General features: G+C 51.4%; 2 protein-coding genes across 6 annotated transcripts in view; both read left to right on the forward strand.

Annotated features, from left to right (window-relative positions):
* The first annotated feature begins 981 nt into the window (after positions 1-981).
* Positions 982-15,601, forward strand: LOC101070206 (homeodomain-interacting protein kinase 3-like). 2 transcript variants are annotated; one of them, XM_029841230.1, is made up of 18 exons: positions 982-1,387; positions 2,659-3,542; positions 3,635-3,826; positions 3,904-4,085; positions 6,341-6,464; positions 7,393-7,512; positions 7,765-7,851; positions 7,927-8,111; positions 8,205-8,370; positions 8,513-8,630; positions 8,779-8,873; positions 8,960-9,102; positions 9,197-9,358; positions 9,431-9,775; positions 9,844-10,005; positions 10,088-10,344; positions 10,992-11,143; positions 11,245-15,601. In XM_029841230.1, the coding sequence occupies exons 2-18, from the start codon at positions 2,661-2,663 to the stop codon at positions 11,779-11,781; spliced, it is 3,909 nt and encodes a 1,302-aa protein (XP_029697090.1). In that variant the 5' UTR covers positions 982-1,387; positions 2,659-2,660; the 3' UTR covers positions 11,782-15,601. The 2 variants fall into 2 exon arrangements, with proteins under 2 accessions (XP_029697090.1, XP_011605101.2); XM_011606799.2 differs by having other exon boundaries at positions 983-1,387; positions 8,957-9,102.
* Positions 15,602-16,135: 534 nt separating this feature from the next.
* kiaa1549la (KIAA1549-like a) overlaps positions 16,136-27,493 on the forward strand; it is a 40,996-nt gene continuing 29,638 nt past the window's right edge. For 3 of the 4 annotated variants that reach the window (XM_029841969.1, XM_029841970.1, XM_029841972.1), the window contains exons 1-4: positions 16,137-16,626; positions 23,793-24,470; positions 24,737-25,528; positions 26,085-26,200. In XM_029841969.1, coding sequence (XP_029697829.1) covers positions 16,410-16,626; positions 23,793-24,470; positions 24,737-25,528; positions 26,085-26,200 — 1,803 coding nt within the window. In that variant the 5' untranslated portion in view covers positions 16,137-16,409. Of the gene's footprint in view, positions 16,627-23,792; positions 24,471-24,736; positions 25,529-26,084; positions 26,201-27,493 lie in introns of all 4 variants that reach the window. The other variant, XM_029841971.1, reaches the window with a different exon arrangement.

Consider the following 27,493-nt stretch of genomic DNA (forward strand, 5'->3'; position numbering starts at 1 on the left):
CCAAAAGTCAGAATCTTGATTTTGGCCCTGGGGCGCCGCAGCGCCATCTGCTGGACCCCAGTAGCTTTGCACGCCTCTGCCACGTGGTACAGGTGATTAAATCGGTTCAAATTGAATTCGAATCGATTCGATTCAAAGGGCCCTATTGACAGGCGCAACTGTTCACATCGCTAAAGCAAGTGTCAATTACAATTTAGGTGTCCAAAATGGTAAAAAGACCTTAAAAATATACAAATAAATATATATCCACATGGTTTCTGTTGTAACGTGCTGGTGGAGTCCAGAGCCTGTCCGTGTATGGAGGACATCAGAGGACATGGGCGTACATCGTTGTAAAGTCCCGGCTGTCAAGTGGACCCAGCAACCACAGAGACGGACGGGTCCTATGATGGACCCGAGTGTTTGACCCGGGAGTCCAGGTGATACCAGGTGCTTTTACCATTTCATTGATGTTGAACAGGGTTGGACTCAAGCTGCACCCCTGTCTCACCCCCGTCTCACCCCGTCTCACCTGCTAATGCTAACAGCACACTCTTGGTGACTGACAGTTCTACGGCTCCTCCTGCCAAATTGACTTGAATGCTTTTTTTTTGCAAGTCAACAAAACGGGCGACTAGTTTGTGCTTGTTTTTGTTGACTTGTTTGTCAGGTTTTTGAGGGAGGGAGTGTGTGGTGTGTTGGTCGCTAATTTGAGAGGAAGCTAATTTGAGGTTTGACTGAGACATTTGTCTCTCTCTCCCCCTTAACTCTCTCTCTCTCCCCCATGACTCCCTCTCCCCCCCTTGACTCTCTCTCTCTCCCCCATGACTCTCTCTCCCCCCTTGACTCTCTCTCTCTCTCCCCCAGGACTCTCCCTCCCCTTGACTCTCTCCCCCCTTGACTCTCTCTCCCTCCCCTTGACTCTCTCTCTCCCCCCTTGACTCTCCCTCCCCTTGACTCTCTCTCTCCCCCTTGACTCTCTCTCCCCCTCCCCTTGACTCCCCCCTCCCCAACATTCCACACATGCGGAGAAGCAACAAGCTACCGAGCCAGCGGCTCTAGCTACCAGCTAGCACTAGCAGCGTTAGCTCGCCGCGGCTACTCCTCGCGGGGCGTATTAACATGAAAAAGTTTACAAAGAGGGAAGCACCAAGCGAGTAGGAGCGCGCGCCACGTCTGGAGAAACCCGGGACGACCGCGGGCACCATGGAGCACCGGTGGCTCTCATAACCACTTTATTTTTGACGCTATTAAAGCTCCAAATGTGCGAAAAGTCGCTCGGTGGTTCCTCGTCGTTAAACAAGATGGCAGCGACAACATCGCTGCTGGATTTGGCTGTTGCGCGGCTCCTCGTCGGTGGCCTGTTGACCGACGCTTTGGGGGATCGGATTTCCTTATCCCACTGAAGGTAAGTGTCTTTTTATTCGGAACAACTTGCGGCCAAGCCCCGTTGCTGTCCGCTTGTCGGTCGTAGCATGTCCGGGCTTCGGAAGTGCTAGCTTGCTTGCTACCAACTTGAGTTTGTTTAGTGTTGCCAATAGACGCGACGGCGAAAACCTGTTTGCGGGAGTTTGTTTTTGTATCAGCAAAGTTGTTGTTGTTTTTATTTTCTTCTTTCTGAGTGTTTAATTCGGTGTGTTTACTCCCCGTGAACGCTGGCGTTGCCGTGCGTGCTTAAATTCCCGGCAACATCGGTCAGTGTGAACGGGTCAACCGACGGGGGTGATATAAGCCTCTTTACCGAGCTGCCTGTCACCGACAAATAAGTTTCAACAGGTGTTCTGCCCTTCCCATGAGGACGCGCACACGCACAGCCACCGCCACCCCCCATAACATTGAACCACAATATTTACACACACGCGCGCGCACCTGCCGACTGTCCCCTGCCGTAAATTTTACTGTCTGATTTTCTTTTACAGTTGAGATAAAGTCACGTGTCACATCAGCAAGACGTGTCAGTAAAACGGCCCGTGCGTTTTCACCACCGTGCCAATTTGAGCACACACGCACCCCCCCCCCCCCACTGTGCACGTGCGCGCGCCCGTGCCTGGCAGACTCGGCGGACCGTTCGGTCCCTACCTGTTGCTGCGGGGTTATAACTTGCACAGAGGGAGGAGCGTTCATCACAGCGGGTAAATGTGCGTTGGCTTTAGACGTGCACAGGTGTCACACCTGTCCGGGGTGATGCATGAATTACATGCGAGACACGTGACTTGTTCCAACAAGTCGATTTTTGTTGGCGATGATCCGTCCGCGGGTAGTCGAACAATGGGCCTCGTGCAAAGCGCGTGCACGTGTTGTTTTAAACTACCTTTCCTGAACCCGGAGCAGCAGCCGCTCCGACTTGGCTGATGGAAGTCCGCGGAGGATCACTTACCCCCTCCGGGAACGCCGAGGCCAGAGACGGCGTGGGCTTCCCCTAGCTCACGTTACAGCGGGGCCGGTTCCCCTTTCAACAAGGGCCGTCCAGCGACTGGTGTAGGTTAACGCGTTCGGGTCGTAGCTACCGAGTTAAGAGGAGCGGTTAGCTACTGAGAGGAGCGGTTAGCTACTGAGGGTGGTGGTTTGTATGGTTATGTCACGGTTTATTTATGTTTAATCTTATTTCTTTAGGTCACCAGCTCGGCTACCGTGCACATTCGTGTATTTATGACGTGTTGTGTGTCTTTAATAATTTAGGCATGGGCTCACAAGTCTTGGTCTACCCATCACACCTGCACTCCTCTCAAACAAGTGCCTTAGGAAGCGGCGGCGGCGGCGGCAGACAGAGAGACAAAGCCCACAGCAGTAATAACACCAGCAGAGCCTTTCAGCACAGACCTCCGCACAAGACCTATGTGATCGGAGTTAACTACGGTATAGCCTTCCCCAATAACGTGATACCGTCCTTACCCGGTGCTGACGCGGGAAGGCGGGGGGGGGCGCGGCCTGGAGACGGCGAGGAGGCCGCAGCAGCTGCGATCGTCTCCGCTCCTGACGCCCAGGAAGCGGGGCGCCACAGAGGTCCACCGGGAGGAGGCGTGGACGGGGCGGAAGGTGGCAGAAACAGAAGAGAAGCAGAAAGGGGAGGATTCTTCGCCGACAGAGGTGGCGGACGGAGATGTGAGCGGACCGCATGCCGAGGGGGGGGACGTCCACGGGAGAAGGCCATGCAGATACTGGAGGAGGCAGCGGTTTCGTCGCGCTTCTCCACCCCGGGTACCATGTTGCAGTCCAAAGGGGGCAGTTCGGGGGACAGTGGGGTGGTGTCAGCTCGCCACAACAGGGCCGAGATGCTCACTGGCCAGGGAGCTGTTGTGGAAGCAGGTGAGAAGGGGCCTCATGGTAATCCGGACGGGGGCGCCGGAGCTCCGGTCGCCGGAACCGGATCGGCAGATGGCGACTACCAGCTGGTCCAGCACGAGGTTCTGTGCTCGCTGAAGAGCAGCTACGAGGTCCTGGAGTTCCTGGGCCGGGGCACCTTCGGGCAGGTCGTCAAGTGTTGGAAGAGAGGAACCAATGAAGTGGTGGCCATCAAAATACTGAAGAACCACCCGTCCTACGCACGCCAGGGGCAGATCGAGGTGGGCGGGGCTCCGCGGGCGTCAGAAATCCAACGTTCCGTGACCGTTCCTTGCATCCTGCGTGTGTTTTTTCTGTCCCCCCCCCCTCTCAGGTGGAGATCCTCGCGCGCTTGAGCGGCGAGAACGCCGACGAGCACAACGTGGTGCGCGCTCTGGAGTGCTTCCAGCACCGCAGTCACACCTGCCTGGTCTTTGAAATGCTGGAGCAGAACCTTTACGACTTCCTCAAGCAGAACAAATTCAGCCCGCTGCCCCTGAAGATCATCCGGCCCATCCTGCAGCAGGTACGCCCGCACGCCCTCGCCGAGCACGCCGCGCGCCGCCGCCGCCGCCTCCTCACCCCGTCTCTCTCGACCCGAAGGTGGCGACGGCGTTGAAGAAGCTGAAATCTCTGGGTTTGATCCACGCCGACCTGAAGCCGGAGAACATCATGCTGGTGGACCCCAACCGGCAGCCCTACAGGGTCAAGGTCATCGACTTTGGCTCAGCCAGCCACGTCTCCAAGGCCGTGCGCTCCACCTATCTGCAGTCCAGATACTACCGGTGAGCGCTCAGCCGTCCGTGCACGTTGAGATGCCTGTGTGTGTGTGTGTGTGTGTGTGTTTGGTGCGGCGTGTTGATAACGCTAAATTTAAAGTTTCTCACCCCTTCCTGCTCTCTAATTAGTCCTTTCCCCCCCCCTTTCTTTCCTCCCTGCTGCTTCTCTTCGCCCCACCTCTCATTCCAGCCCGTGGTCACGCATTCCCGCGTGCGTGCAGGCGTGCACGCATCATCTGCGAGCGCGTCACGCCCTCGTCTTTGTTGCTCTTGCGTAACCCGCGGAGGAACTGACTGAGGCGTTTCTGCGAGAAGCAGCTTTGGGAAATGTTTGACAGGCCTCGTAGACAACGTGCACGTGGTGCACGGCCAAGATTAGGACCTTTGACATCCCCCGAAAGCTGTAAAGATGATGATAAAGTGTTTTGACGGCCCTCGGACTCCAAACGATCGCTCGTATCACAACCGTGGTTTTGCTAAAGTAGGAGGGATCTGACGGTTGCGTAAGATTTGGTCGCCTCTTGACCCGGTTAAAGTGTGTGTTTGTGTGTGTTTGTGTGTGTTGCATCCATGCTGAGATCATGAAATGGTCTTGAGTTTTTCTACGGGGGTCACCGAGGACACGGGGGGGGGGGAGGAACCCTGTGGTCTGCACACGCTAGACAGGATCCAGGAAGTTGGGAGGTTGTCGGGACGTTTTTGGGCGTCTTCCCCCCACGGGGCCATTGGGTGATTCACAATAGGGGCAAAATCGACTCATGTCAGGATCCTCATCCTCTAAGAATTCACAGTCTTCAAGAATTCCCATGGATTTAGGGCTTTTTGGGGGGGGGGGGGGACACACGTGCCTCCTCTGGAGATGGTGGTTCGTCTCCTGACCCGGGCTGTTTAACCTCGGCCTTTCCTCCATTCGGTTGGCAGATGTGACTCTGTATGAATTCTCCCGTTTTCCGACAATCCTCGTTTCCTTTCCCGCTCTTTTCTACACTTTTGCGCTTCCACATTGTGGACAGGAAGAAAAACTTCCGGAGGAAAACCGTTAGCTGCTGTTAGCATTTAGCTAATATCACGAGAGAGAGGAGGAACGCTGGTGCTCTGTGACCTCTTTATCGTTCTTTTCTGCCTCGTCGTGTTTTTTGTGGAGCTTGAAATCGTTACCCCGTGGAGATCTTTGCATCTTGAACGAGGTCTGAGACTCGTGTTATGTTCCAACGTGCTGTTTCCATGGACACCGCGGGCCCCGCTGAGGTGACTGTTATGTCCTTTGGGTGCCGGTGACGTAAATCTACCTCCTACAATAAAAACGAAGCCCTGGCGACGTAAATAATTCAGCCGAGCGGATCAGGTGGAAGCAAAGGTGGCTCACGTGTTTCCAGACTTTGCCTGGTTTTGTTAAGCATCTTTAATATAAAAGCGTTCCTGTTGCCGCGCGGCAACCGTCCCAACAAGAAGGTCCTGGGTGTGGGTCTGTGTGTGTTAGCCCTGCGGCGGGCTAGCAACCTGTCCAGGGTGCACGGCACCTCCCAGAAAAAGAATGACACTGTTCAAAACTAAAAAAAATACTGCAGTTGGTCCATTTCCTGCAGGTTGAACAGACCGAAGTGTTATTTCAGTCTTATTTTGTAATTGCAGGTCGTGTGTCCTCCCTTCCAAAGCAGAACCGATCCGGGCCGACTGTAGCATCTAAGAGGCCAAAGCTAACGCGTCTGCCCAGGAACACATGTTCGCCCTCGTTCCCGCTCGTTCGCGGAACAACGACCCTTTTTTTATCAACCTGCACTTGTTACATCGCGGTCTTGCGTCAGGGCGTTGCCTGGCAACTGTCATTTCCTCTGTGGTCGTCACAGCAGCGGCTGCTATTTGGAGTGCTGTTGCTCAGCTGCTGCGTCCACACACACGTGTCCGTTATTTCTTTTTGGCGTTTCCTCGCACAGCCGCTGTAAGGTTGATCGTCCACCAGCGGGTTGAGACCCAACGTCGCCTTTATTCCAGGCACCTTTGATTGAATTCTCCTGTCTTCTTAAACAGGCTGTGCAGAGTTCTGTGGGCCTGTCCACCCCCAGCTTATCATCAAATGTGCTCCATCCTTTTATCTCTCATCTGTTAAATATCTTGCTGCTTATCTGACTGCTGGGGTATTTTTGAGTAGATCTTCCTACGTTTCTGGCTAACGTCACATGTTTCTGCTGAAACTAGCGTGCTAGCCTCCTGACTGTGGCAGTTGGAGAGTTCCTGATGTGACCTTTTCTTCCTCTCTGCAGGGCGCCAGAGATTATTTTAGGCCTGCCCTTTTGTGAGGCCATCGACATGTGGTCGTTGGGCTGCGTGATAGCCGAGCTCTTCTTGGGCTGGCCCCTCTACCCCGGAGCTCTGGAGTACGACCAGGTAATATTCCTCCACGATATTTTCTCAGATATAAATGCACTCTGACAAGGTGATGGAGAATTCCTAAATGTGATATGTGTCTGTTGGCGAGGGCAAAATAAACAGCAGGAAATTAAATGTCCACGTTTTATCTGGCGCATTTCTCGGTATCTCCTCTCCCCTGAAGTCCAAACACACAACATTTGCGATATGCTTGCAGCTTTATTTATAGTCGCTCCCAGATTTATGTTTTCTAACCTAAATGCTGCAAATCCAGCACGAAATCAACTTTAAGCTAATCCCAGTAGAGTGAACCAGGAAATTGGTTTGTGATTATCTTCCCAGACGGTTGTGTGGTTGAAACTGCACAACTGGGACGTGCTCCCTCCCCCGGGGGAGCGAGGGAGCATGGGAAAAACCCCCGATCACACCCTCAGACCCATCCCGACCGTCCCGTCTTGAACATCATGGTTGTTTTCCCTTTTTAGTCGCGTCCAAACATTCCCGTTGAGTCCTTCTTAGCCTTGTTGGAGCGTTGTTTGTGGGCGTCTCCAGCGCTGCACAGATGTAGAGAGGGAGACTGTCCACCGCTGCCCTGCTAGGCCGTGCCAGGACACATTGATGCGTGCACAATGCAGCCGCGCCGCGCTATGCCAAGGCACACCGCGGTTCCACTCTACACAGCAAAATGTATTTATAAGCGTAAGCCTGACGCTAGACATGTGCACGCACACTCTGAGTGTTCAGTGCACTATCAGCAAGTTCTCATTCCAGGACCCTCTGGCCAGTCAGCGAGTCCAGGCCGAGCCGCGCACGCACGCACGCGCGCACGCGCGCACGCACAATAACACCAGCGGCGCAGCGCCTCTCGTGACCCGTGTATGTTCCTCATTAGCTGCTCTTCCGTCCTGTATTAAGTTGGGAAACGTCTCTCTCTCTCTTTCTAAAGATCCGCTACATCTCTCGGACTCAGGGCCTTCCTGCTGAGCACCTGCTCAACAAGGGGACCAAGACCTCCCGCTTCTTCTCTAAAGAGTCCGACTCTCCTAACGCCTCCTGGAGACTAAAAGTATTGTTTCTAGTATTGTTGACGTGCACCACTGTTGGCTGTCCGGCATTAAATGATTTATTAGCGCTGCTAGCTATAACTATTGTAGAGAACTGTTTGTACTGCAGTGCCCCTCATCATAGATATGGTCTAGAATATATTTATATGCTGGTATATTTTTACATTTAGCTGCGACAGCCTTGAAAAGCCTTTAAACCTGGAAAAAACCTGGAACAAATGTCCATCCGGTAAATGTTGGCGTTCCTTTCTCAGACCACAGAAGAGCATGAGAAAGAGACTGGGCTCAAATCCAAAGAGGCCAGAAAATACGTCTTCAGCTGCCTGGACGACATCGCACACGTGGGTCCAGCCGTCCCGGGTCACGATCCAGTTGACACGCAGCCCCGGCCTGACCTTCTGCTCTGGTTTCATCAGGTGAACCTGGTCCTGAGCCTCGACCCCAGCGATATGCAAGCGGAGAAGGCTGACAGGAGAGAGTTTGTGTCTCTGCTGAAGAGCATGCTGCTGATCAGCGCTGAGGACAGGACGGACCCGTCCAGCGTCCTCAACCACCCCTTTCTCACAATGACCCACCTGCTGGACTACCCACACAGTCACCTGTAAGATCAAGCTCTTCCTGTGGTCTGTGTCGGGGCACAAACGCGTAACTAAATAAAAACACCAAGTCCTGACATGGCTCTCGTCCCCTTTAGGGTGCAGGCCTGCTTTCAGATCATGGACGTGTGTCACAGTTGGTCCTCCAACGCCGTGTTTGACGCTCTGAACCAGAACACCATCCATTTTTCCAGACCTCCGCTCGCCCCCGCTGCCTCCTCGGGCCTCCCTCTGGCCTACAGCAACATTCCCATCCACAATCAGGTGAGAGTCCATGGAGTTGTCCGGGTTCACTGGTCATGCTAATGCCCTGGGACCTTTACCACGGGACGGTGGTCTGGCCAGCGTCCTAGACCGCTAAGTGTTTGCTCTCCTTTCCTTTCACGTGGATTATTTTCCAAACAAGACGCAGTCCGCTTCCTCCGTGTTGCATCCTGGAATAGCTCTAGCACCAGGGAATGGCCAGTTCGGGTGCAGTGACTCATTCCCATCTGCCCTCCTCCTGTGTCCTCCCACAATGCAAGGTGCGTTAGCAACATGTTGCTCCCAAAGGTGTGTGTGTGTATGTGTGTGTGTTAATGTGCTTTAGACGAGCGATCTGGTGGGACATCTTGGGCTGGAGGCCTTCAGGCTGCAATGTGCATTTTGACTCGTTTCCTGTTTTTTCTTTAGGTAATCTTAACCAACCAGCTGGCTATTCTGTTCCCATGGTTACTCAGGCCCCTCCCATGCAGTCCTTACCACTGAGAGCTGGTGTAATCGCTCAGGTAAGAGCCTCTATATGAGAGAGCTTTGCCTCCATCCCAGATCAGGGGCATTAAATCCTGCCGTGCCCCTGCTGTCCCCATAGCAGGCCTGGCCCAGTCAGAGTCAGCAGCTCCTGGTCCAGGCAGCATGGCAGCAGATGACTTCCATGGCCCCTCCCCCCTCTCACCCTCCACCGCCGCCGCTCGCCAACGACACCCCCAACGGCCAGCAGAGACTCGGTGACTGGGGGTGAGTCAGCGTCTTCGGGGTGGCTCCCGTTTGCTGCTCCGCTCTGCTCTGTTGTCACATCGTCGTCACCTCTTCCTCCCGTCTCTCCCAACAGGAAAGTGCATTCCCACGGCGGCCGTTACAACTCGCTCATGCAGCAGCCTGTCCTGACGAATCGGATGGCGGCGCTCTCCACCCATCAGCCCGTCAACGTCGGGGTTGCACATGTCGTGTGGCCGCAGCCCGCCAACAAGCGGAACAGACACAGTCAGAACAGGTGAGACCGCCACTTCCTGTCTGGGATCGTCACGTCCCGCCCACCACTCACCCTATTCTGAACTCTCGGAAGGAACCTGTCCAGCCAGAGCAACGTCCAGCCGTGCCGGACCCTGAAGGCGGCCAGTATGTTGGCGCGTGCACGGGTCCAAAGGGAGGAGCCTCACAGGGAGGCCGCTCTGCTGGAGCCCGGTGGATCGGAAGCTCTGAGCGTCGATGAGGAGGACGATAACGGAGAGGAGGAGCTGACCTGTTTCAAAGAGCTGGTGGCGGTGGGAAAAGGCCGCATGGACGTGTCCGGTCAGCAACGAGACGTGAGCGTTTTGATGGCGGACACGCCGAGCCCCGCCCCCAGCGTGATCAGCATTCACAGCGAGCTGACGGACGGCGAGGACGACGAAGAGCCGCACCATCACGCGTGAGTGGCGTCCATCCTTACGTCGATCCATCCAAACGCCGTGAGCTAACGCCGTCCTGTGTCTCTAGGTGTAAAAAGGAGTGTGCGTGCGAGGCGTGCAGGAGCACCGCCGTGTCCATGGTGAGGGTCTGTTCCCTGAGCAGCCCTGAAAGCAGCCTCAGCACCAGTTCGCTCGCCTCCAAGTCGGTCCAGTCCAGCCCGTCCGCGTCGCCGTGCAAGCGAGCCAACAGGTGACGGGTTTGTGGCTCAGCCACCGCCGTCTCAGCCCCGCCCACCCTAACGCTCGTCGTTGTCCGCCCCTGTTGTGTTCAGCATGTCCGAGGACGAGGAACAAGAAAGCGGTCGCAACACCGTGGAAGGCTCCCCCACGTCCGACGCCCGCGGCAACAGCACTTATCGTTACCTGGACAACAACAACCTTCCGCCTTTGCCCGCCATGGCGGCGGCGCCGCCGCCTTCCCCCGCGGCCCGACGCCAGAGCACGCGCAGCGTCAGGACGATGGTGGTTCCACCGATGACGCTGCAGAACAACAACTCTCAGGGGACGGAGGAACCCGCTCAGAGAGCAGGTCAGTGGTCCGGTCCGTACTGGGATCCTTTCATTTCCCATGTCAGTGATCCGAGCGGATGAATACGCAGAGTTTGCACCATTCTGACAGCCGGAAGTTAGTTTACGTGAGTTTTGTCTTTGGTGGTGTCTGCGTTGCAGGTCATGTGGAAGCAGTAGGGACTTACCGCCCCCTAGTGGGCCGTAGACGCACTAACAGGTGACCGCGAGACAGCAGCAGAGCAACTGATCGCGTTGTATCAGTCCGTCAGCCCAAAGGTGCATCCACGAGAGGCAGAGCGCGTCCTGCCTGTCGCTGTAGCCGCTCTCCCCATCAGAATAACGAATCATAAACTTCATCGAGGATTTAAAATAAAATCATTCCAAGCTCGAGACGATTGGATCGAGGGTTAAATTGGCTGTTGGTTTCTAAACGGAGAGAAAAGTGGATGCATTTCTTTTGGCGTGGCGGCGGCGGCGTTGTCTCCGTTGAAATTAGACCAGTAGCAAAAGTTGCCCTTGTGGGCTGATCTGAGGTTTCCCCCAGATCGGATTCTGAGGGTCAACTTTGTGGAGTGCTGTCGGTGTTTCAGCAACAATAATAAATGATAAAATGGTTTCCTCTTCCGTGCGTCGCCTCAACGCGCCGTTGTCGTTTGTGTGCGACAGCTTCGGCCTCCTGGTCCCAGTCCAAAGGGCGCTGCAGCCTCCCGGGACAGCACGGCGTTCCCTCCTCCGTCCCCCTCTTTGCCTCCGCCCCCCACCTGCCCCGGCAGCAGAAGGTGGGCGGGCAGCAGCTGCACTCGCTGGGATTCGGACAGGTGGGTGTGTGTTGGGAGGCTTTCCCGATGACCCTTTTGGGTGGGGGGGATCTGTTGGGATCTGTGGGGATCTGTGGTGATCTGCTTGTTCTGTGCCCCAGGTGCAGCTCTTCCTGCCCAACCACCCCAACAAAGATTGGAACCGCAACTACGGACCCCTGCGGCCCCACGCCTACATCCCCCCCACGGTCCACACACACACTTTTCCCCACTTGCCGCACGGCAGCCCTACACACACTTCTGCCGCCCCCCCCGCGCACCCCCAAGGCCTGCCCCCCCACACGCTGCTTTCCTACCAGTCCACTGGCGCCCTCGCTGCTACTCATCACCCCACCCAGTCCATCTTGCCCCCCCCTCCCCCTCTGGTTCAGCACGGTTATGGTCTGTCCCACCCACAAGGGGGCGCTATAGTTCACCAAGTGACCTTGGGCATCAGCGCTCACCCCCACCACCCTCACAGGCTCCTTCCCTCCCCAACGGTCCACCCCCATCACCAGCCCAGCTACGGCCCCCTCCCCCATCAGTTCAAGCCTCCTTTCCCCCCTCCTCACCCCTACATGGCCTCCCCTGCGGCCTACACGGGCTTCCCGCTCAGCCCCACCAAACTCGGCCCCCACCCCCAGTTTTCCTACATCTGAGGAGCAGGAAGGGGCCGCAGCGCCCCCTGCTGGCGAAGCCTGGCAACAGGAAGTGGAGCGCCGCTGCAACCTGGGCAGGTAGATCCAGCAGCGGAGCACAAAGTGGACGGACTTGATCCAGGTGGGAGAAGAGAGAGTCGAATCACGTGTCGCCTGTAATCCGGAGGGGTCCGATTATAATTGTTTTAGTTTTTAAAAAAAAGGCCCCTCGAGAAGCTTCTGTGGAGAATCATGTGGCCTCTCGGAAGCAGCAGCGACGTAACCCTAAAGCTTTACGGGAGGGTGTCGGACGAGCGGGGAGAATCTGCACGTGCGCTCCCGTCTTTGCTCGCTAGCGTCTGGAGAATCTCCCCTAATTAGAGGCTGGGAATCATTTGTTGTGACTGTCGGGGGCCCCCGGCCTCCACCTCCCTTTATCTCCGTTGCCTTGTAGCGCGTGCTAGCGGAGGGATCCGTTCCTAAAGCCATCCAGGTCTGTATTACCCAGGATTCAATGCTTTTGTTGTTGTTTGGGAGGCAGAACTCGTTACTGCTCCTCCTCAGTGCCTTACCAGAGTCTCCGGCTTCAGGAGCTTGTAAATTGTCATTTTAAACGGACTTGAGCACTTAATCTTGGGGGGGGCCGCGTCTCCGACGGGCTCATCGGGGCGCTACGCTAACGTCTGTGGTTTGGAGGTGTTGGAGGGTTTTAGGGTGTTCTGGATGAGGATTTCTAAGCTGGTATGGATTGACGAGCTTTAGGCTGCACATTTAAGGCTTTGACTGAATGAGCGTTTAATGTACATAACGAGCGATTTGATATTTTGATAATCAATTTCTATTCTCTCTAGTACTTAACTAATAACAGTATTGTCACTGTTGACTGTACCTGCAATACAATCTGGATCTTCTCTGGGTTGCTGTGTTGTGTTTTGTCTTTTATTTTATTTGCTTTTTGGCTAGACTTTCATTATTAATGCGTTTCATTTCTGGGGGGGGTGGCACAAATGAAAGGCTTCTCAGTATTGGGGATGACCTCTGACCTTACAGCGTCACTGCTGGGCCGTGGACCCGCGGTCGGGATCTGAAGTGTCCACGTGAGAGGACACGTCTGAGTCCACGTCCTCTCGGTTCTGACACATTCCTTCAGGGTGGGTTCGGTTCTTCTCTTCCCTCCCCAGATATCAGCTGGTTTTCTTCCCTCATCGGCACCAAAGAGGATTCCTTTCTAACTTCTGGTCCATAGAATCTCTCCCATCACCTCCAGGGTTCTGTTGCAGATCCCAACAGAACCAACAGGTTGGAGAAGGATCGTGAAAACGTCGCTCGCCATTTGGTCCCACGAGTCAGGAAGTGGAACTGGATTCTGGCTGCTCTCATAGCAGCCTTCAGCCTCTCTCTTGGATCTGGGGCCTCTCTCTCTTGGTTCTGGGGCCTCTCTCTTGGTTCTGGGGCCTCTCTCTTGGTTCTGGGGCCTCTCTCTTGGTTCTGGGGTCTCTCTCTCTTGGTTCTGGGGTCTCTCTCTCTTGGTTCTGGGGTCTCTCTCTCTTGGTTCTGGGGCCTCTCTCTCTTGGTTCTGGGGTCTCTCTCTCTTGGTTCTGGGCCCGTAGGTCCTCTCTGGGGTTCAGCTCAGGCCTGTTTGCTGGCCAGTAGAGGACAGGAACACCCTGCTGAACCAACCCTGGAGTCTGGACTGGATTCTGAGCATCCGGTCCAGACTCCAGTCTTGCCCCCCCCCCCCCCCCCCCATTCTTGAAGGCATTTTGCTCAGTGCTCCTCTCAAGGCTGCCGTTGTGCCTTTTAGCAAGGCACCTCCCCCAGCTTCTCAAGCCTGACCTTTGGTGGCTCCGCCTCCTGGACATCTGTCCACCGACCCGACCCGGACCACCTCCGGGGGTGGTTTGAGTCCAGCGTCCCACGACGTTGACCTTCCAATACGGAACTTTTCCCGTAATATTCCGCTTTTCCGAGGCTGAATTCAGGGTTGTTTTTTTTTTCATGGCCAAAGTGATGAATCCAGACCTCGCGCAGGCTTCCTGACGGCGAGGGAGCGGCGTTTCCATGACAACCAGACGTTCACAGATCTCTTTGAAGATTGAGCTTTTATTTTCCCGACCTGTTTGGCGAATCCTCTTTGGAATGTATAGATAAGATGCTGCTATGTACTGATGATCTGCCACGTGGTAGCTGTGAATTCAGATGATTATTCAGATGATTATTTCCCTTCTCGCTCGCCCCCCCCCTCTCTCTCTCTGTTTTTAATTGTGATGACGAGATCATAGACGTGGGTTTTCCTTTATAGTGAACATGCTTCTGTACATCGTGTTGAACTGACTGTAAACTGCTGTAATGGAAGTTCCATTTTAAGTTTTGTTGCTTTTTGGTGTGTGTTTTTCTGTGTGTGTGTGTGTGTGTGTGTGTGTGTGTGTGTGTAGAATCAGTATTGCAGATATAGGCTGGGTTCACCATGGAGTCTGTAACCGGTGTGACGTTGACCTTTTGACCTTTTTGTCCCCCGAGACGGCCCCTCTGTCCTCGTACCCGCAGCTCCTCTTCTAGTGCCTTTGGGACGCGCCGGGCTCAGGACGGGTGGGCTTGCTGCTGTTTTTGCTTCTTAAAACCCCCAAAGTTGTGCGTCCGTCAGTCTGAGAACAGGTCTGAGGAACTAGCCCCCCCCAGTCCCCCCCCCCCAAAGTCCCAGGGAGCCTCGGGTTGCTCACCAAGAACACTGTGCAGTGATGCTAAAGCTTTATCGCCACGCCGTGAATGTATTCGTGGAAATCCAAAAAGATACTTGCAGATGTTTCATATCTGAGGTCCCCCCCCCCCCCTAACGTTTTTCTTTTTAAAGTCATGAGTTCAGCAGGCCTCGTTTAGGAGCTTTGATGTTCTATAATCCAAAACAAAGCCTCGTCTCGCGCGGTCAAGCTAATCGAACGTGCTCGTTTATAGGACTTCCACATGGATCCAATAGGAAAACGCAAAATAATGCAGTTTTTTTTTTAACAGTTGAAAGGACAAAATGTCCCTGAAAAATGTGGACTTTGCACTTCAAGTACAAATTTCTTGGGCTTCATCAGCTTAACGACTATTTAATATATTGTTTTTTTTAATAATCTTCATCTGCTGACGGTTGCAACAGTGGCTGACGATCTGAAAGGTTCCTCGTTCAAACCAAATATCTCTTGATTTGGTGGCGTTTTCAAGTTCTCACTCTTCTCGTGCACGCGTCCAACACGCCGCTGTCCTGAGGGACATATTAGTCCTTTAGGGAGAGAACGTCCTCTGCGTGTCCACGTCCCACCACCTCCTCCGGGATTTCCTTTGGCAACATTTTGGACCCAAACGGAACCTTTTATTCTCTCGTTCCTAATTCGGCGCCCTGTAACGGGACCCTCGCATCAACCAAACGCTCCTTTTCAGGCGGAGACGCAGCGAACGTCCTAGTTTCGGTCCAAAAACAACCAGCTGTGAACGAGAGGCTGAATCCAGACCGGTGTGGGCGTGGCCACGCGTGTGGGCGTGACCGTGGGCGTGGCCGCGATCGCTGTTGTTACTAAATGTGTGTGACTTTTCTTCAATGCTACACTAGTTCTGCATGTAGCGACTGCACTGTGCAATATATGACACCACCATGGCGGGGAAGATGTTCACTGTCTGGGCGCGAGTTCGAGTCTCTGAACCGTCACGGTCATGACCCCCCCCCCCCCCCCCCCCCCAGAGACTCGCTCCGTCACAAAAAGCGGGTTCCTTCATGGTGACTCTTATTGGTGATTGTCACATTCTGAGTTAATGTTATGCTATGTTGTATTCATTTTGAATTAAAAAAAACAAAAACAAAGGGTCTCTTGCTTGTTGTTGACGTCATTGAACAAACGCACAACACCTGTGGGCTGAAAATCATCACCGTTAACAGCAGGATGTCTTCACACCTTTATGGGGACCGTCCGCTTTAAGGGGGTTTATAAAACCAGGACATGGAGGAGAGAAAGACTAAAGAAAACTGTTTCAAGGCTTTTAGTTGGGTCACGTTACCAGTCAAATGCAGTTATAAATATCAAATGAATACATTGGTTCTAGCTTTAATGGGATTTAGATTATCCTGAGTAATTATCAGGTGTCTGTGGAAAAGGGGGGGGGGGGGGGGCGTGATGTGACGCGGAACTGGATCAAATCCAAAGGAAAAATAATTTTTCATAAAAAGAAGCCGATCGGTCCAAATCGTGGACCGCGTCATGTCGCCCACCAGCGCCACATTCTGCTTCCTGGGCCGGTCCAAACGGGCTCCTGGGCCGAACGCGTTTCAAACCGACTGCGGGTTTTTTTGTTTTTTTTTAACTGCGCGTTTTATTTCGAAGGGGCGCGAGTTTCCGGTCCAGTTTCTGCACACTGACGCATCTGCCAGCGGAGATGCGAGCGCTCTGCAGCCGCAGTCGCTGAGTCCACAGTGCGCAGACACAGACGCGTGCACAACAGAGAAAGAGACCTTTTTTTTTCTCTCTCCTCCCCGTTTCATTCCTTTGGTCGAAGCCCGCCGCCCCCCAGCAGCTCCATGGACCACGGACATCGGCGTCTGTCCCCCCGGGCGCGTTGATCGGATGACTTTCACCCCTGAAGCGCCGTTAGACGCAGGACTGACTGGCTGAGCCATGGATCCTAAACATACCCTCCTCTGCAGCGGGGGCAACAGGGGCATCAGGGGCAACAGGGGCCCCGGGGTCGGAACCCTTCCGTCCTTCTGTCCGGCTGAATGGACCCTGAGCGCAGCGGCGCTCTTCTCGCCGCGGAGCTGGAGGACGCGGCGCGTCCGCGGGCTGGTGCTGGTTCTGGTTCTGCTGCTGCTGCAGACGTCGGTGGCCTCTGACGGTAAGACCGACGCTGCGGCTCCTCTCCTACCTGTCAGAGTCGCTCTCTCCCCCCCCAAAATGCGCCAATAATCGCGCTTAGCGCTCGATCGGATCGGATCCCGCCGCTTATTAACTTCTGTCGGTGAGCGCGCGCGAGAGCACCCGATTGTTATCCAGATGTGATGGGAATGGAAAACAGCAGCCGGGTTGTGTAAGACGCGGCGGCTGCGCAGGCACGGCCGCTTTCGTGCTCGGCTCTCTGCGCGCGTGTGCGTGTGCGTCCGTACCCGTATATGTCCGAATATGTGTCGATATCCGTGAGAGGTGTCGGGGGCCCATTAGCCGCTGTCGCGAGCTGTCGCGGCCCCCAAGGCTGCGCCGCAGCCACGAGCTTGGCACCGCAGAGAGAAACTTTTGGCTCCGCGCGCCCGCGCGCGTCCACGGCCGCCGCACGCTCGCGTCTGATGATCTTTGCTTTGTTTAAAGCGATAAATCTTTCAGGCAGGTCTGAGGTGACCAACGAGCTTCGTCCAGGCCCACTTCCGGCCTCTGGACGCTCCCGTTGGGCTCCACACACACACCAACATCTGGATTTCAAACCATCCTTCAACTATCATCTTTAAAATCGCCCCCGTAACCATGGCGACTCCATGTTGCATCCCTTATCTGTGTTGTGAGTATCGTCTGCAGGCAGGATGTGTTTTCTTTATTAAGGTCCACGGAGCTCTTCATCCATCAGCGGGGCTCTATTGGTCATTGTTGCCATGGGAACAGATCAGCAGCCAGTTCTTTTCCATGTGTGTCAGTCAAGGACTTAAATAACGGCTCACGTAAGTGTCGGGTCTGGTGCTTCGCAATCAGCCCCCGGCGGCACCGCGGCGGGTGCCTTCGGGGTTGGTTCGGGTCGGCCTCTGGTGTTTGTGTGGAGGATCTAAATTTAGAGGTCTGAGACCCTTCAGGGGTCCAGGATCCACGTGGGTGAAGTCCTGCTCCCGTCTGTCCGGCCTTCGTGGGTCGTGTAGAGGATTCGGCTGGTTTGGGCTCTTTTTAATCCTCCCAGACTCGTTAAGAGCTCCTCTTTGGCTCTTTACTGCCTGATTTCAGTGGAATTAAAGCAGAATTTAACGAATCTGTCAGGAAGGCAGATCCGAAACAAACACACGGGACTTTGAAAGGAGAAAGAAACGGAGTGTTTTACACAACCGATCCATAACATCATGTAGTGAGCAGAACCCTCTCTGAATAGTGTCCATAATAATATTCATGGTAATAATGGTGATGATAATAATGCATCCAGCAATGCTAATAGCTAGAATGTGGTGGTTCTGATGTCCATGACATGGTTGAAGCTCCTGAGGAGGTGAGGACAGGTGTGGGGACGACCCGTCAGGAACTCTTTCACTCGTATACAAACGGAAACAAAGACAAACGAGTAAATAAAATAAAGGGGTGAGGTCGACGCCGAGTTTCTGGGTTTGACATTTTTCAGAACAAATTCCGACTTCGTCACGTTTGCTCTGGAAACCATCGGAATTATACAACTGCAGAAATTTCAGCTCCGTCAGTCCAAAATGACTTTACTCATTAGATAAGCTGGCCCTCGGTGCAGCCGGTGTCCGCTGTTTCCATGGCGATGGGCGAAATATTCTCTTTGCTCGTGCGAGTCTGTGAAAACGCAACATAAACAGCTTATCCTGAGTTTGACCTTAGCCCGGATTTGCTCTATTATCCTGTGTGCTCGGGGCATGTAAATAGCAGCTGGATTCTGTGTGCGGTTCCAGGACGGCGTGCACCCACACACACACACACACACACACGCACACACACACACACACATGTCATCTTCCGTTAAATTCTCCTCTTTCTGCAGCAGATTCTCCTCGTTAGCGTCTGCGTGATGAACCCGCGTCGCATCACTCGTTTAAACGGAACAGTTGCTCTCTGAGCACTGGTGAGTAATTATTCCCTGCAGACAAACGCAGACCCACTCGGTCCTGATCCCCTCACACGCTCTCTATTTAGCAGCAGCCGCCATTTTCATACAATATTCATGTCTGCGTAATTACATTTGCTCTTCAAGACCCCGTTGAGATGCTAATTAGCTCTGAGCTCCTTGAACGTCCCGTTGCCCACACAGGTTTGGTGTGTGTGAGTAAAACAGGAGCGGTACAGGTGCAACACGCCACTCACGGGATGAAGAACGAGCGCGTGTGTGTGTGTGTGTGTGTGTGTGATGAAGCCACCTTCTGCACAGGCACCACGGACACGTCAGAACTCCTGAGCATGTGACACCACAGGGGAGACGGCGAGGGCAAACACACATCAGGTCCAATCGGGTTCTCTGGGCTCACTCATTGGTCTGTAGTGGGTCACATGGTGAAGCTTCCCGCAGCAGCTTTGGCATGTGTTTACCGGAAAATCGATACCGACACACACACACACACACACACACACACACACACACACACACACACACACACACGTCAGGCTGCCTACTTGAATGATTGCTTTTAAATACATGTGTGTTTGGTTCTGCCTGTGCTGACCGCTCCTGGTTGAGGTTATTGCCCACGTCAATACCATTAATCCGTCCTCACAAACGTTGTCAGGACGGATTCTTGTTCTACTGGGACAGAGAAAAAGGGGCGACGTCATTGGGTGACGTCTCCAGAGCCGCTTCTTTTCTAAATGAGGAATCAGGAATAAACATTTATGGGCTGAACTCAGATCTGTTGATAACGTGAACTCTCAGTTTTTTCTCTTTTTTCTTGCATATTCAAGTCTCATATTAATATTAATCCCTTGTGGCAGTTCTGTGGTCCAATATAATTAATCTTCCAGATTAAACCGCTACATTAAACACTGCAAAAATGAAGCTAGCTACACTTAGTAGCATCTTGTCGACACAACTGTAGAACACACACTTCTTTTAGGGGGCGGGTGTCCAGACAAATTAGCACATACATAATAATTAAGGAGAGTATGAAAGTAAAGGCAGTCCATCAATCACCAAATGACCGCTGAGCATTTAGAATCTATTCATCAGTTAAAATAATGTCCATCACTTCACCAGATGTGGTTTGTGATACAAAACTGGTGCAAGTGTAGCGGTTTAGTGTCCTAAATCCACTAAAGCGGCTCGACCCGACTCTCCCGTTAGTGGGTAGGAATCAGTGAACGGGTCAGTTGGGACGCCACCACTGTCTCCGCCCACCCACCAAACCCCAGCAGCACCGACTGGTTGGGCCACGAAGCTAAAAGGCGAAGAATCAAGAGTCTTTATTGTCCGTCACCCGGGTGGGCGGCTTCCCACAATCCCCTGAAGCATCAGACTATAAGAGCTTGAACGTCCAATCAGAGATGAAGGTGCCGCCGTGCACAGGTGCTCAGACCTGTTGGGGGCTTGCTGCCTTGCTCCAGGACACATCGGCACAGCGCCCTGCCACCTCAGCACCAGCAACAGCTACAGGATGCTAGTGAGTGTGAAGAATCAGGAAGGAAGTCCGAATGTGTCAGGAGCAGAAAGTTCAGCATGGAGAAGCGTTGTTCTGCCCAAACTGTCAGAAATGATCAGGATTTATGGAAACCGTCCGGGAAAAAGCTCAATAAACAAAAACAAAACAATAACACAAAGTCTATATTTGATTTATGACAATAGTTCACATGAGTGATGGATGGATGGGTGGATGGATGGATGGATGGATGGATGGATGGATAGATGGATGGATGGATGGATGGATGATGGATGGATGGATGGTGGATGGATGGATGGATGGGTGGGTGGGTGGATGGATGGATGGATGGATGATGGATGGATGGTGGATGGATGGATGGATGGATGGATGGATGGATGGATGGATGATGGATGGGTGGATGGATGGGTGGGTGGATGGATGGATGATGGATGGGTGGATGGATGGGTGGATGATGGATGGGTGGATGGATGGGTGGTGGATGGATGATGGATGGATGGATGGATGGATGGATAGATGGATGGATAGATGGATGGATGGATGGATGATGGATGGATGCATGCATGGATGGATGATGGATGGATGGATGATGGATGGGTGGTTGATGGATGGATGATGGATGGATGGATGGTGGATGATGGATGTATGGATGAATGGATGGATGATGGATGGATGATGATGAATGGATGTATGTATGGATGGATGATGGATGGATAGGTGGTGGAAGGATGATGGATGTATGTATGGATGGATGGATGATGGATGGATAGATAGATGGATGGATGGATGGATGATGGATGGATGGATAGATGGATAGATGGATGGATGGGTGGATGGATGGATGATGGATGGATGGATGATGGATGGATGGATGGGTGGATGGATGGATGATGGATGGATGGATGGATGGATGTATAGATAGATAGATAGATAGATAGATAGATAGATAGATAGATAGATAGATGTGCCTGTGACTCCACCCCCCCCCCCCCCCCCCCCAGCCAGCCTGGCTGACCCACCGATGCCCCACAGTGGTCACATGACTCAGCCAAAGAACACAACACACATTTGTCCTCTTCAGTGGCAGCAACATCTGTTTATTTGATCTAAGAACCTCTTTTCCATTTGTAGCGTCTCACCTGTATTGACGCTCGATCGGTTCTAAACGGACGGACCCGACCGGAACCTTGCTGGTTCATCTGCACCATCTGACTGTGACACAAAAACCCCACAAAAACACACCTTTTATAGCGCCATAAGGTCCACAAAGAACAATCCAGTCGATCCAGAACCTTTGAGTGACACATCAACCAGTGAACTACAACGAGCATTAGCATCTGGACGCCTGTGGTCGTATGAAACAACCTTTTATTTTTAAAAGCTTTTAAACCGATTTGATTAGTGAGTAATACCCCAAATATTTGCTACCTTTAAAATCACAAAGAAACAATTGTATTTTACAGTTTTGCCATCCCATAGTAGCCTCTAAGACGGACCTGAACAGAGGTCGACGGCACTACTTCCTGCCCCCTCGTCCCCTCTTCCCTGATCCCCAGCGGATCTTCGGATCAAATTCTTTAGTAATTCTGCCTGCGTTTAAATTAAGATTTCTTGTTTCTGCCGTGCTCAGATTACATTTGTCCTGTGAAGCATCTCTGCATCTCCTCTGGTTTCCCTGTTCGCACAACTGCAGGGTGTCGGACAAAAATGGGGACAGACGTCAGCCTCTCCTTCTTTATCTATTGTAACGGTTGCCTTGGCAACAGCATTCCTGCATTTTCAGTAAAAATATCCAACGCACCGAACGCACCACAGCGACTTTCCTTTCCCGTTTCCTCAGATTTGTTTTTTCTTTCGGCGTTTATGAGCGTTTATCCAGCTGCTGGTTGGTGGTTGTTGGTTTAGTCAGTTACCAGTCGGTTGATTTCACTAGTTTGAACACTAGAAAAAAGGTGAGTTGCTGTATTGAGGGATCGTTGAAATGGTTGAATTCTACGTCTCGTCTTGGGGAAGTGTGGGGAAACAAACACGCCAAATGAAATCACCTTTTTAAAAAGCCTCAAAACTACTTTCTTTTAATTTTACTGTTGGTCCCGATGCCTCCAGTTCGCACTTTTTTTACGAGATGTTGCAAAACTACCTCTAAAATGCCCCCAAAGCACTTTTGTAATTTAGAACGACGACAATCAGTCAATTCTTAATCGGTGTCTTTGATCAAATGAGATCACATTTGTAAATTAGGTCCATGGGAGCTTTCTGTCTTATTTTTGTGAGTCGGCACCACTTAGTGGTTTTATGGTTTCCTGTGTAAACTGGAGTGGAAATAAACACAAACGGTTGCTGAATGTGAGGAACGGGCTCTCGGGTGGTTTAGGAGCTCCACAGGATCCACGACACCCTTGATGTCAGCTCCCGTTACACTGAGGGTTTCTGTAATGTGACAGAGTGGCCTGACACCCAGTAAGTGCCCAGTAAGTACAAGTTAACAAAGACGTTAATAAATTCTCCTTTTTACGACGCTGAAACATCTCGTCTCCACGTCAATTGAACTCCACATTTATCAATCCTTTCCGATCCGACCAAATTTCTGCCTAAAAGCTCTTAAAAAACAAAAAAAGATGTCTCTACCCGTGAACATGCCATTTGCCCCAGTCCTCTCTGCCTTCACATAGATCAAAGGCTTCTCTGAATAGCAGCAGCCAACGGTTACACATCGTCCCCGTTGGCTCGAGACCCCATTTACTCTCACTGACGTTTGTGCCTCATTGAGTGTATCTGAATAAGTCAGAGGAAATGAAAACTCACTGGCACTGCACAATTATGTTATTGCCCATGCCCTCGCATGTCTTCAACAATCCCACACGCGGATTTAAAGCACACCTTTGAGAAATTACCTGACTTTAATGTTGTAAATAATAGCACATTTGCAGTTTAGGCACTGATAACTTTGGAATGTGATGACAAAACATGTTTGATTCTCTGTGTGCATAAAGTTTATTTGCAACAACAGCCCCAGATGTTAACACGGCTGCTGAGCCCCTTGGAATACTGCGGTAAAAACATACCCTTTAGGGTATACCTTGCTCAGGGTTACTATAAATTCATACGCAATTTTGAACAGGCACAAAAGTGTTACCACCCTATTTAAATGAGGAATTTGTATGTTCTGCCAGCAGTAACCATGGAGATAGACTAAAAATGATGTCGCTGCAGCTGTGACAGAAGGATTCAGATGCAATAAAATGTCTCTACCAATTTCAGGCCCTCATTCTGAAACTGAAACCTTTTGTACTGTGGTGAAACGTGGCTAATTCACGTTTTGATATGAGACCTGGATTTCTCTGGGCTTTTGCTGGTACTGTTTCCCAGAAGGCCTCAAGACACCATTTGCTTTCTTAGTTTTAAAATCGGTTTTATTGTAGGATTGGTTGGTATTGTTGAATTATGAAGGAGAAGAAAATTTGATGTTAGATGAAAATCTAAATGGAGTGTCGATCCGAACCACCGCAGCTCGGTGCGCCACCATGGTGGATAAACCTTAACCTGTCGGCTTTTGGATTTGGGTTATGATTAATTGATCCACAAGAGCTTGATTAAATAATATTGGTATTTAGCACTGCACATAATAAGCGAGTAAATGTACAAGTGGAAAACTGACTTATGGTTTGTAACCACTAACCTTGTTTTGTTTTTTTTAATCTCTTTGATGCAGTTAAGCAAAATCGCAACGAGTCGGATGTCTTGCATTTGACCTCCACACTGCCCTCTGACCCCTCAGCACCCTCTGGAACAATAGACACGATTGAGGCCAAAGGCAAAGGAGGGACTGACGCTGTTTTCAGAGGTGGACACCAACGTCGGCTTGGGGGTAAAAGGTTTGCTGGGACCAGGGCAGCAGCTTGGACTGAAACTGAAGCAGGAGTACACGCTGGGGCACGTGGCAAAGTTTTCACTGAGACTGGGATTATGACAGGAAGTGACATCTGGGCTGAGGTTGGGGCTGAGTGGAGACCCGGAGATACAGAGCCAAGAAGGTCCAGGGATGCGGCTGTTAGGCTGGAGCAGCAAGGACATCAGGCCCATCGAATGAGCCAAAGAGAACCGCCAGCCCTCTCATCAGTCTCCTCCTTACTGGCAGAGACCGTGGCACCTATCTTAGATAAACCTGTAGGACTACTGTCAAAAGCTGTTTTGACCAGAAGCTTTTCTTCGTCATTATCCAAAACCTCCACACCTACAACAAAAGCCTCTTTTTTGAAACCCTCCTCTTCTCCATCTCCATCTCCATCTCCAGGCAATAACAGACAGACTCAAACAGTTGCCTCAGGCAACATGTCTGTAGTTTCTGTTAATAGCAACTCCTCAGCCAGCAACAGCAGCTCACATTGGGGTAAGAAATTAGGCTGTACACTCATTTAAACACAATTGGTTGTCAACCAGTCACCTCTGCTCATCACTTGATCATCTTAGAGTCTACATGTGTATGTATGGAGAGGTAAAGACAGAACATTAGCTAATGGAGTTTTTGAAAAATTATTTTATCCTCCAGAATAAAAATTAAAGAACCGTCAAAGTTTATTCTGTCTGTAACCTTTTGTAGTCTGCTGTTTGACCACAACCCTCTAACCCTTCCATTCAATGTTCTCTTCTCTGCAGAGGAGACGGTGCGGAGCCTGCCAGCGTGGGATCTCCCCACCGTCCCAGAGTCATTGCTCTCCACAGTTGGGGACTATGATGTCACACTTCCCGCCAACATTACCAGTCCGTTCTCCACACATCAGTGGAACACGACACTTCCTGTGCGACCAAGGACCACTTCAAAGACCACAAGCACGGTGTCGACAATAAGTGGATCTCCGACGACCAGCACCGTCTCAACGTTAAAGCTGGCCTCCACCGCACCACCTGGATCAACCCCTGTTTTTCACACCACTAGCAGAGCCGCTGTTACCAATGACAGCCTTAAGCTGACTACAGTAACCATGACAACACCTTCAACGGCCTCTAGTAGTGTAACTACAGCTGGAGGGACAGAGGCTATCACCAGTGGTAACCTTATAACGGCACTGCCAAATACAGTCACCTCTACAACCGTGCAGCAAAAGACAAGCGACAGCCCGACCACGCTGACTTCAACCGAGCCGAAGACGAGCACTACAACCACACCTGCCCCCACTACTACCCCCCCAACCACCACAACAACTACAACCACAACCACAACCCCAGCCACTTCTACAACCACTACTACAACCAGTACGACACCTGCAACCACGAGTACTGCTACTGCCACTAGCACTACCACCACCACAACAACCAAACAGCCTCCTACCACTGTGTTCATCCAAACCGAACTGCCTCCCACCACTACCTCAGAGCCTCCATATAGTACCAGCGCAGAGGAAATTCCTCTTCCATGCAATGTCACCGAAAAGCACTGGCTCAGAACAGGTATGGGCCCCCAACACCAGGCGGAAATCAATAGTTGTGAAAGATTCTATTTTTATTTGAGTAAAATAAGTTTGACTAAACACAAGTAAAATATGTGTTAATAAAATAATGCTAGAATGGTGTTAGGATATAATGTCTCTTAAATGTCTTATTATACCTTTCTAGATTATAGTTAATTAAGCCACTCTTTAACCCATTCAGGCTGCTTATAAGATATTTAAATCTTGTTATTTGTTGTTCATGAAGACAGCAACATGATTAATAAATACATTATTTAAATACATTACTTGATCATGAGATTTATGTTTTATGTAATTTCAGACAAAAATTATGAACATTGCAACAACGGAGCCATATATATCTTATTGTAGTTATGTGTAAAATAATATCTTAGATTGGCAGCTTTGCAGGGGTGCAAGATGATGGTGTTGGGGTGGAGGGGGTCTAAGAGGTCTGACATTGTGTCATTATTTACAGTCACATTTGGGAGTTGAAAGAAATTCAAGACTTAGTTTTTAATAGTCTGACGGAGCTTTGTGTCTTTCTGTCTTTACAGTTTTGTCCATCGAGTTGCGTAGAAACCGCCTGGACCTCATCCTAAAACAGAACCTGGCCAAAGGTCTGAGCCACGCCTTGCAGAGAGCTCTGAATGACTCCACCGCCCAGGCACAGGTTGGTGTGGCCGATTCAGGACTTCACTGAAAGTCCTGTAACTGCTGGAGTTGTTAACAAATCAATGAGGGAAAACCTGAGGTGGGGGGGGGGGGGGGGGGGGGTGGTCATTGTAAAGTCTGAGTAAATAACAACAAACGCTGAAACAAACAGTTGAATAGTCAGGAAACACTTATTCTGCAGTCATGTTAACAAATCCTCTACAAAAAGAAAGAAAACCTAGTTTGATGCATCTCAGTGTTCTTTATTTGCCACTGAGGGGCACTTTTCAATGTTGGCATTTGTACTTCTGTGCTGGTATTTTAGCGTTTTTTGTTTCTTTTTTATCTCACTGGAGTTCTCTTGCCTACCTTTCTACATACGTACAAAACTCTCTTCAACAAGTTCTTTTATCTCCTTCTTCTACACTTTTAAGACGGCTTATATTTTTCTTTCCTCTTCCTGTTGTCTCTTTGCCTGTGCACCTGCCTCCCATTTCTATTTTTATCCAATTGTCTGTGAGTCTGTACAGAGTGACTCAGTGTCTCTAAGCCCCAATCCCTTTTCATCGTCTCTCGCTCTCTCACACACACGCACACACACACACAAACATCTCTATTAGAGAAGGGTGACGTTGGAGCTGGGATGTTTTCAGCTTCCAGCAACGGTGTACAGTTCTGAGGAACAAGGGGTTGTGCATTATCACGGTACAACAATGGGCCTCAGGGTCTTGTCACGGTGTCTCTGTCCATTCAAAAGACCATCAATAAAATGCACCCGTGTTCCTCCGCCTGCCCGAACGATAACCCCCCCCCCACACACACACACACACACACACACACACTGCTGATGGATGGGTGAGCTTCCCTCAGGCGGTTCTTTGGTTGTTATTTGGTAAACCGATTGTTGCAGCAGTTGTCCAAGCAGTTGGTGTAGATCCTGGATGGAGCTACTGGCCTGGTGTTGGTGTGCGGGTGTGAGGCCGCTTGGATGTACCGGTACTGCCAAATCCTCTGAAAATGCTTTAAAGAGCTTATGGTAGAGAGAGGAACATTCATCCTTTCACGCAAACAGCTCCCGTGGCCATCCATGACACTGTGCTGTGTTAGAACTGCACATTTTAGGTCTTTGAGTCCTGCTCATAGAAAATGGGGGCAAAACAAATGTGTTCATATTTTGGTTCAGCGTGGATGTTTTGGGCCGGCCTGAAACAGCAATCCCAACAGCAGATGGAGCCCTCGGCAACCACCTAGGAAACAAGTCACAAACTGAAATGTAAATTACATTTTTCATTGTTTCCTTCCACCAGAATCT

This window comes from Takifugu rubripes, chromosome 9 (assembly GCF_901000725.2).
Source record: "Takifugu rubripes chromosome 9, fTakRub1.2, whole genome shotgun sequence".
Lineage (NCBI taxonomy): Eukaryota > Metazoa > Chordata > Actinopteri > Tetraodontiformes > Tetraodontidae > Takifugu > Takifugu rubripes.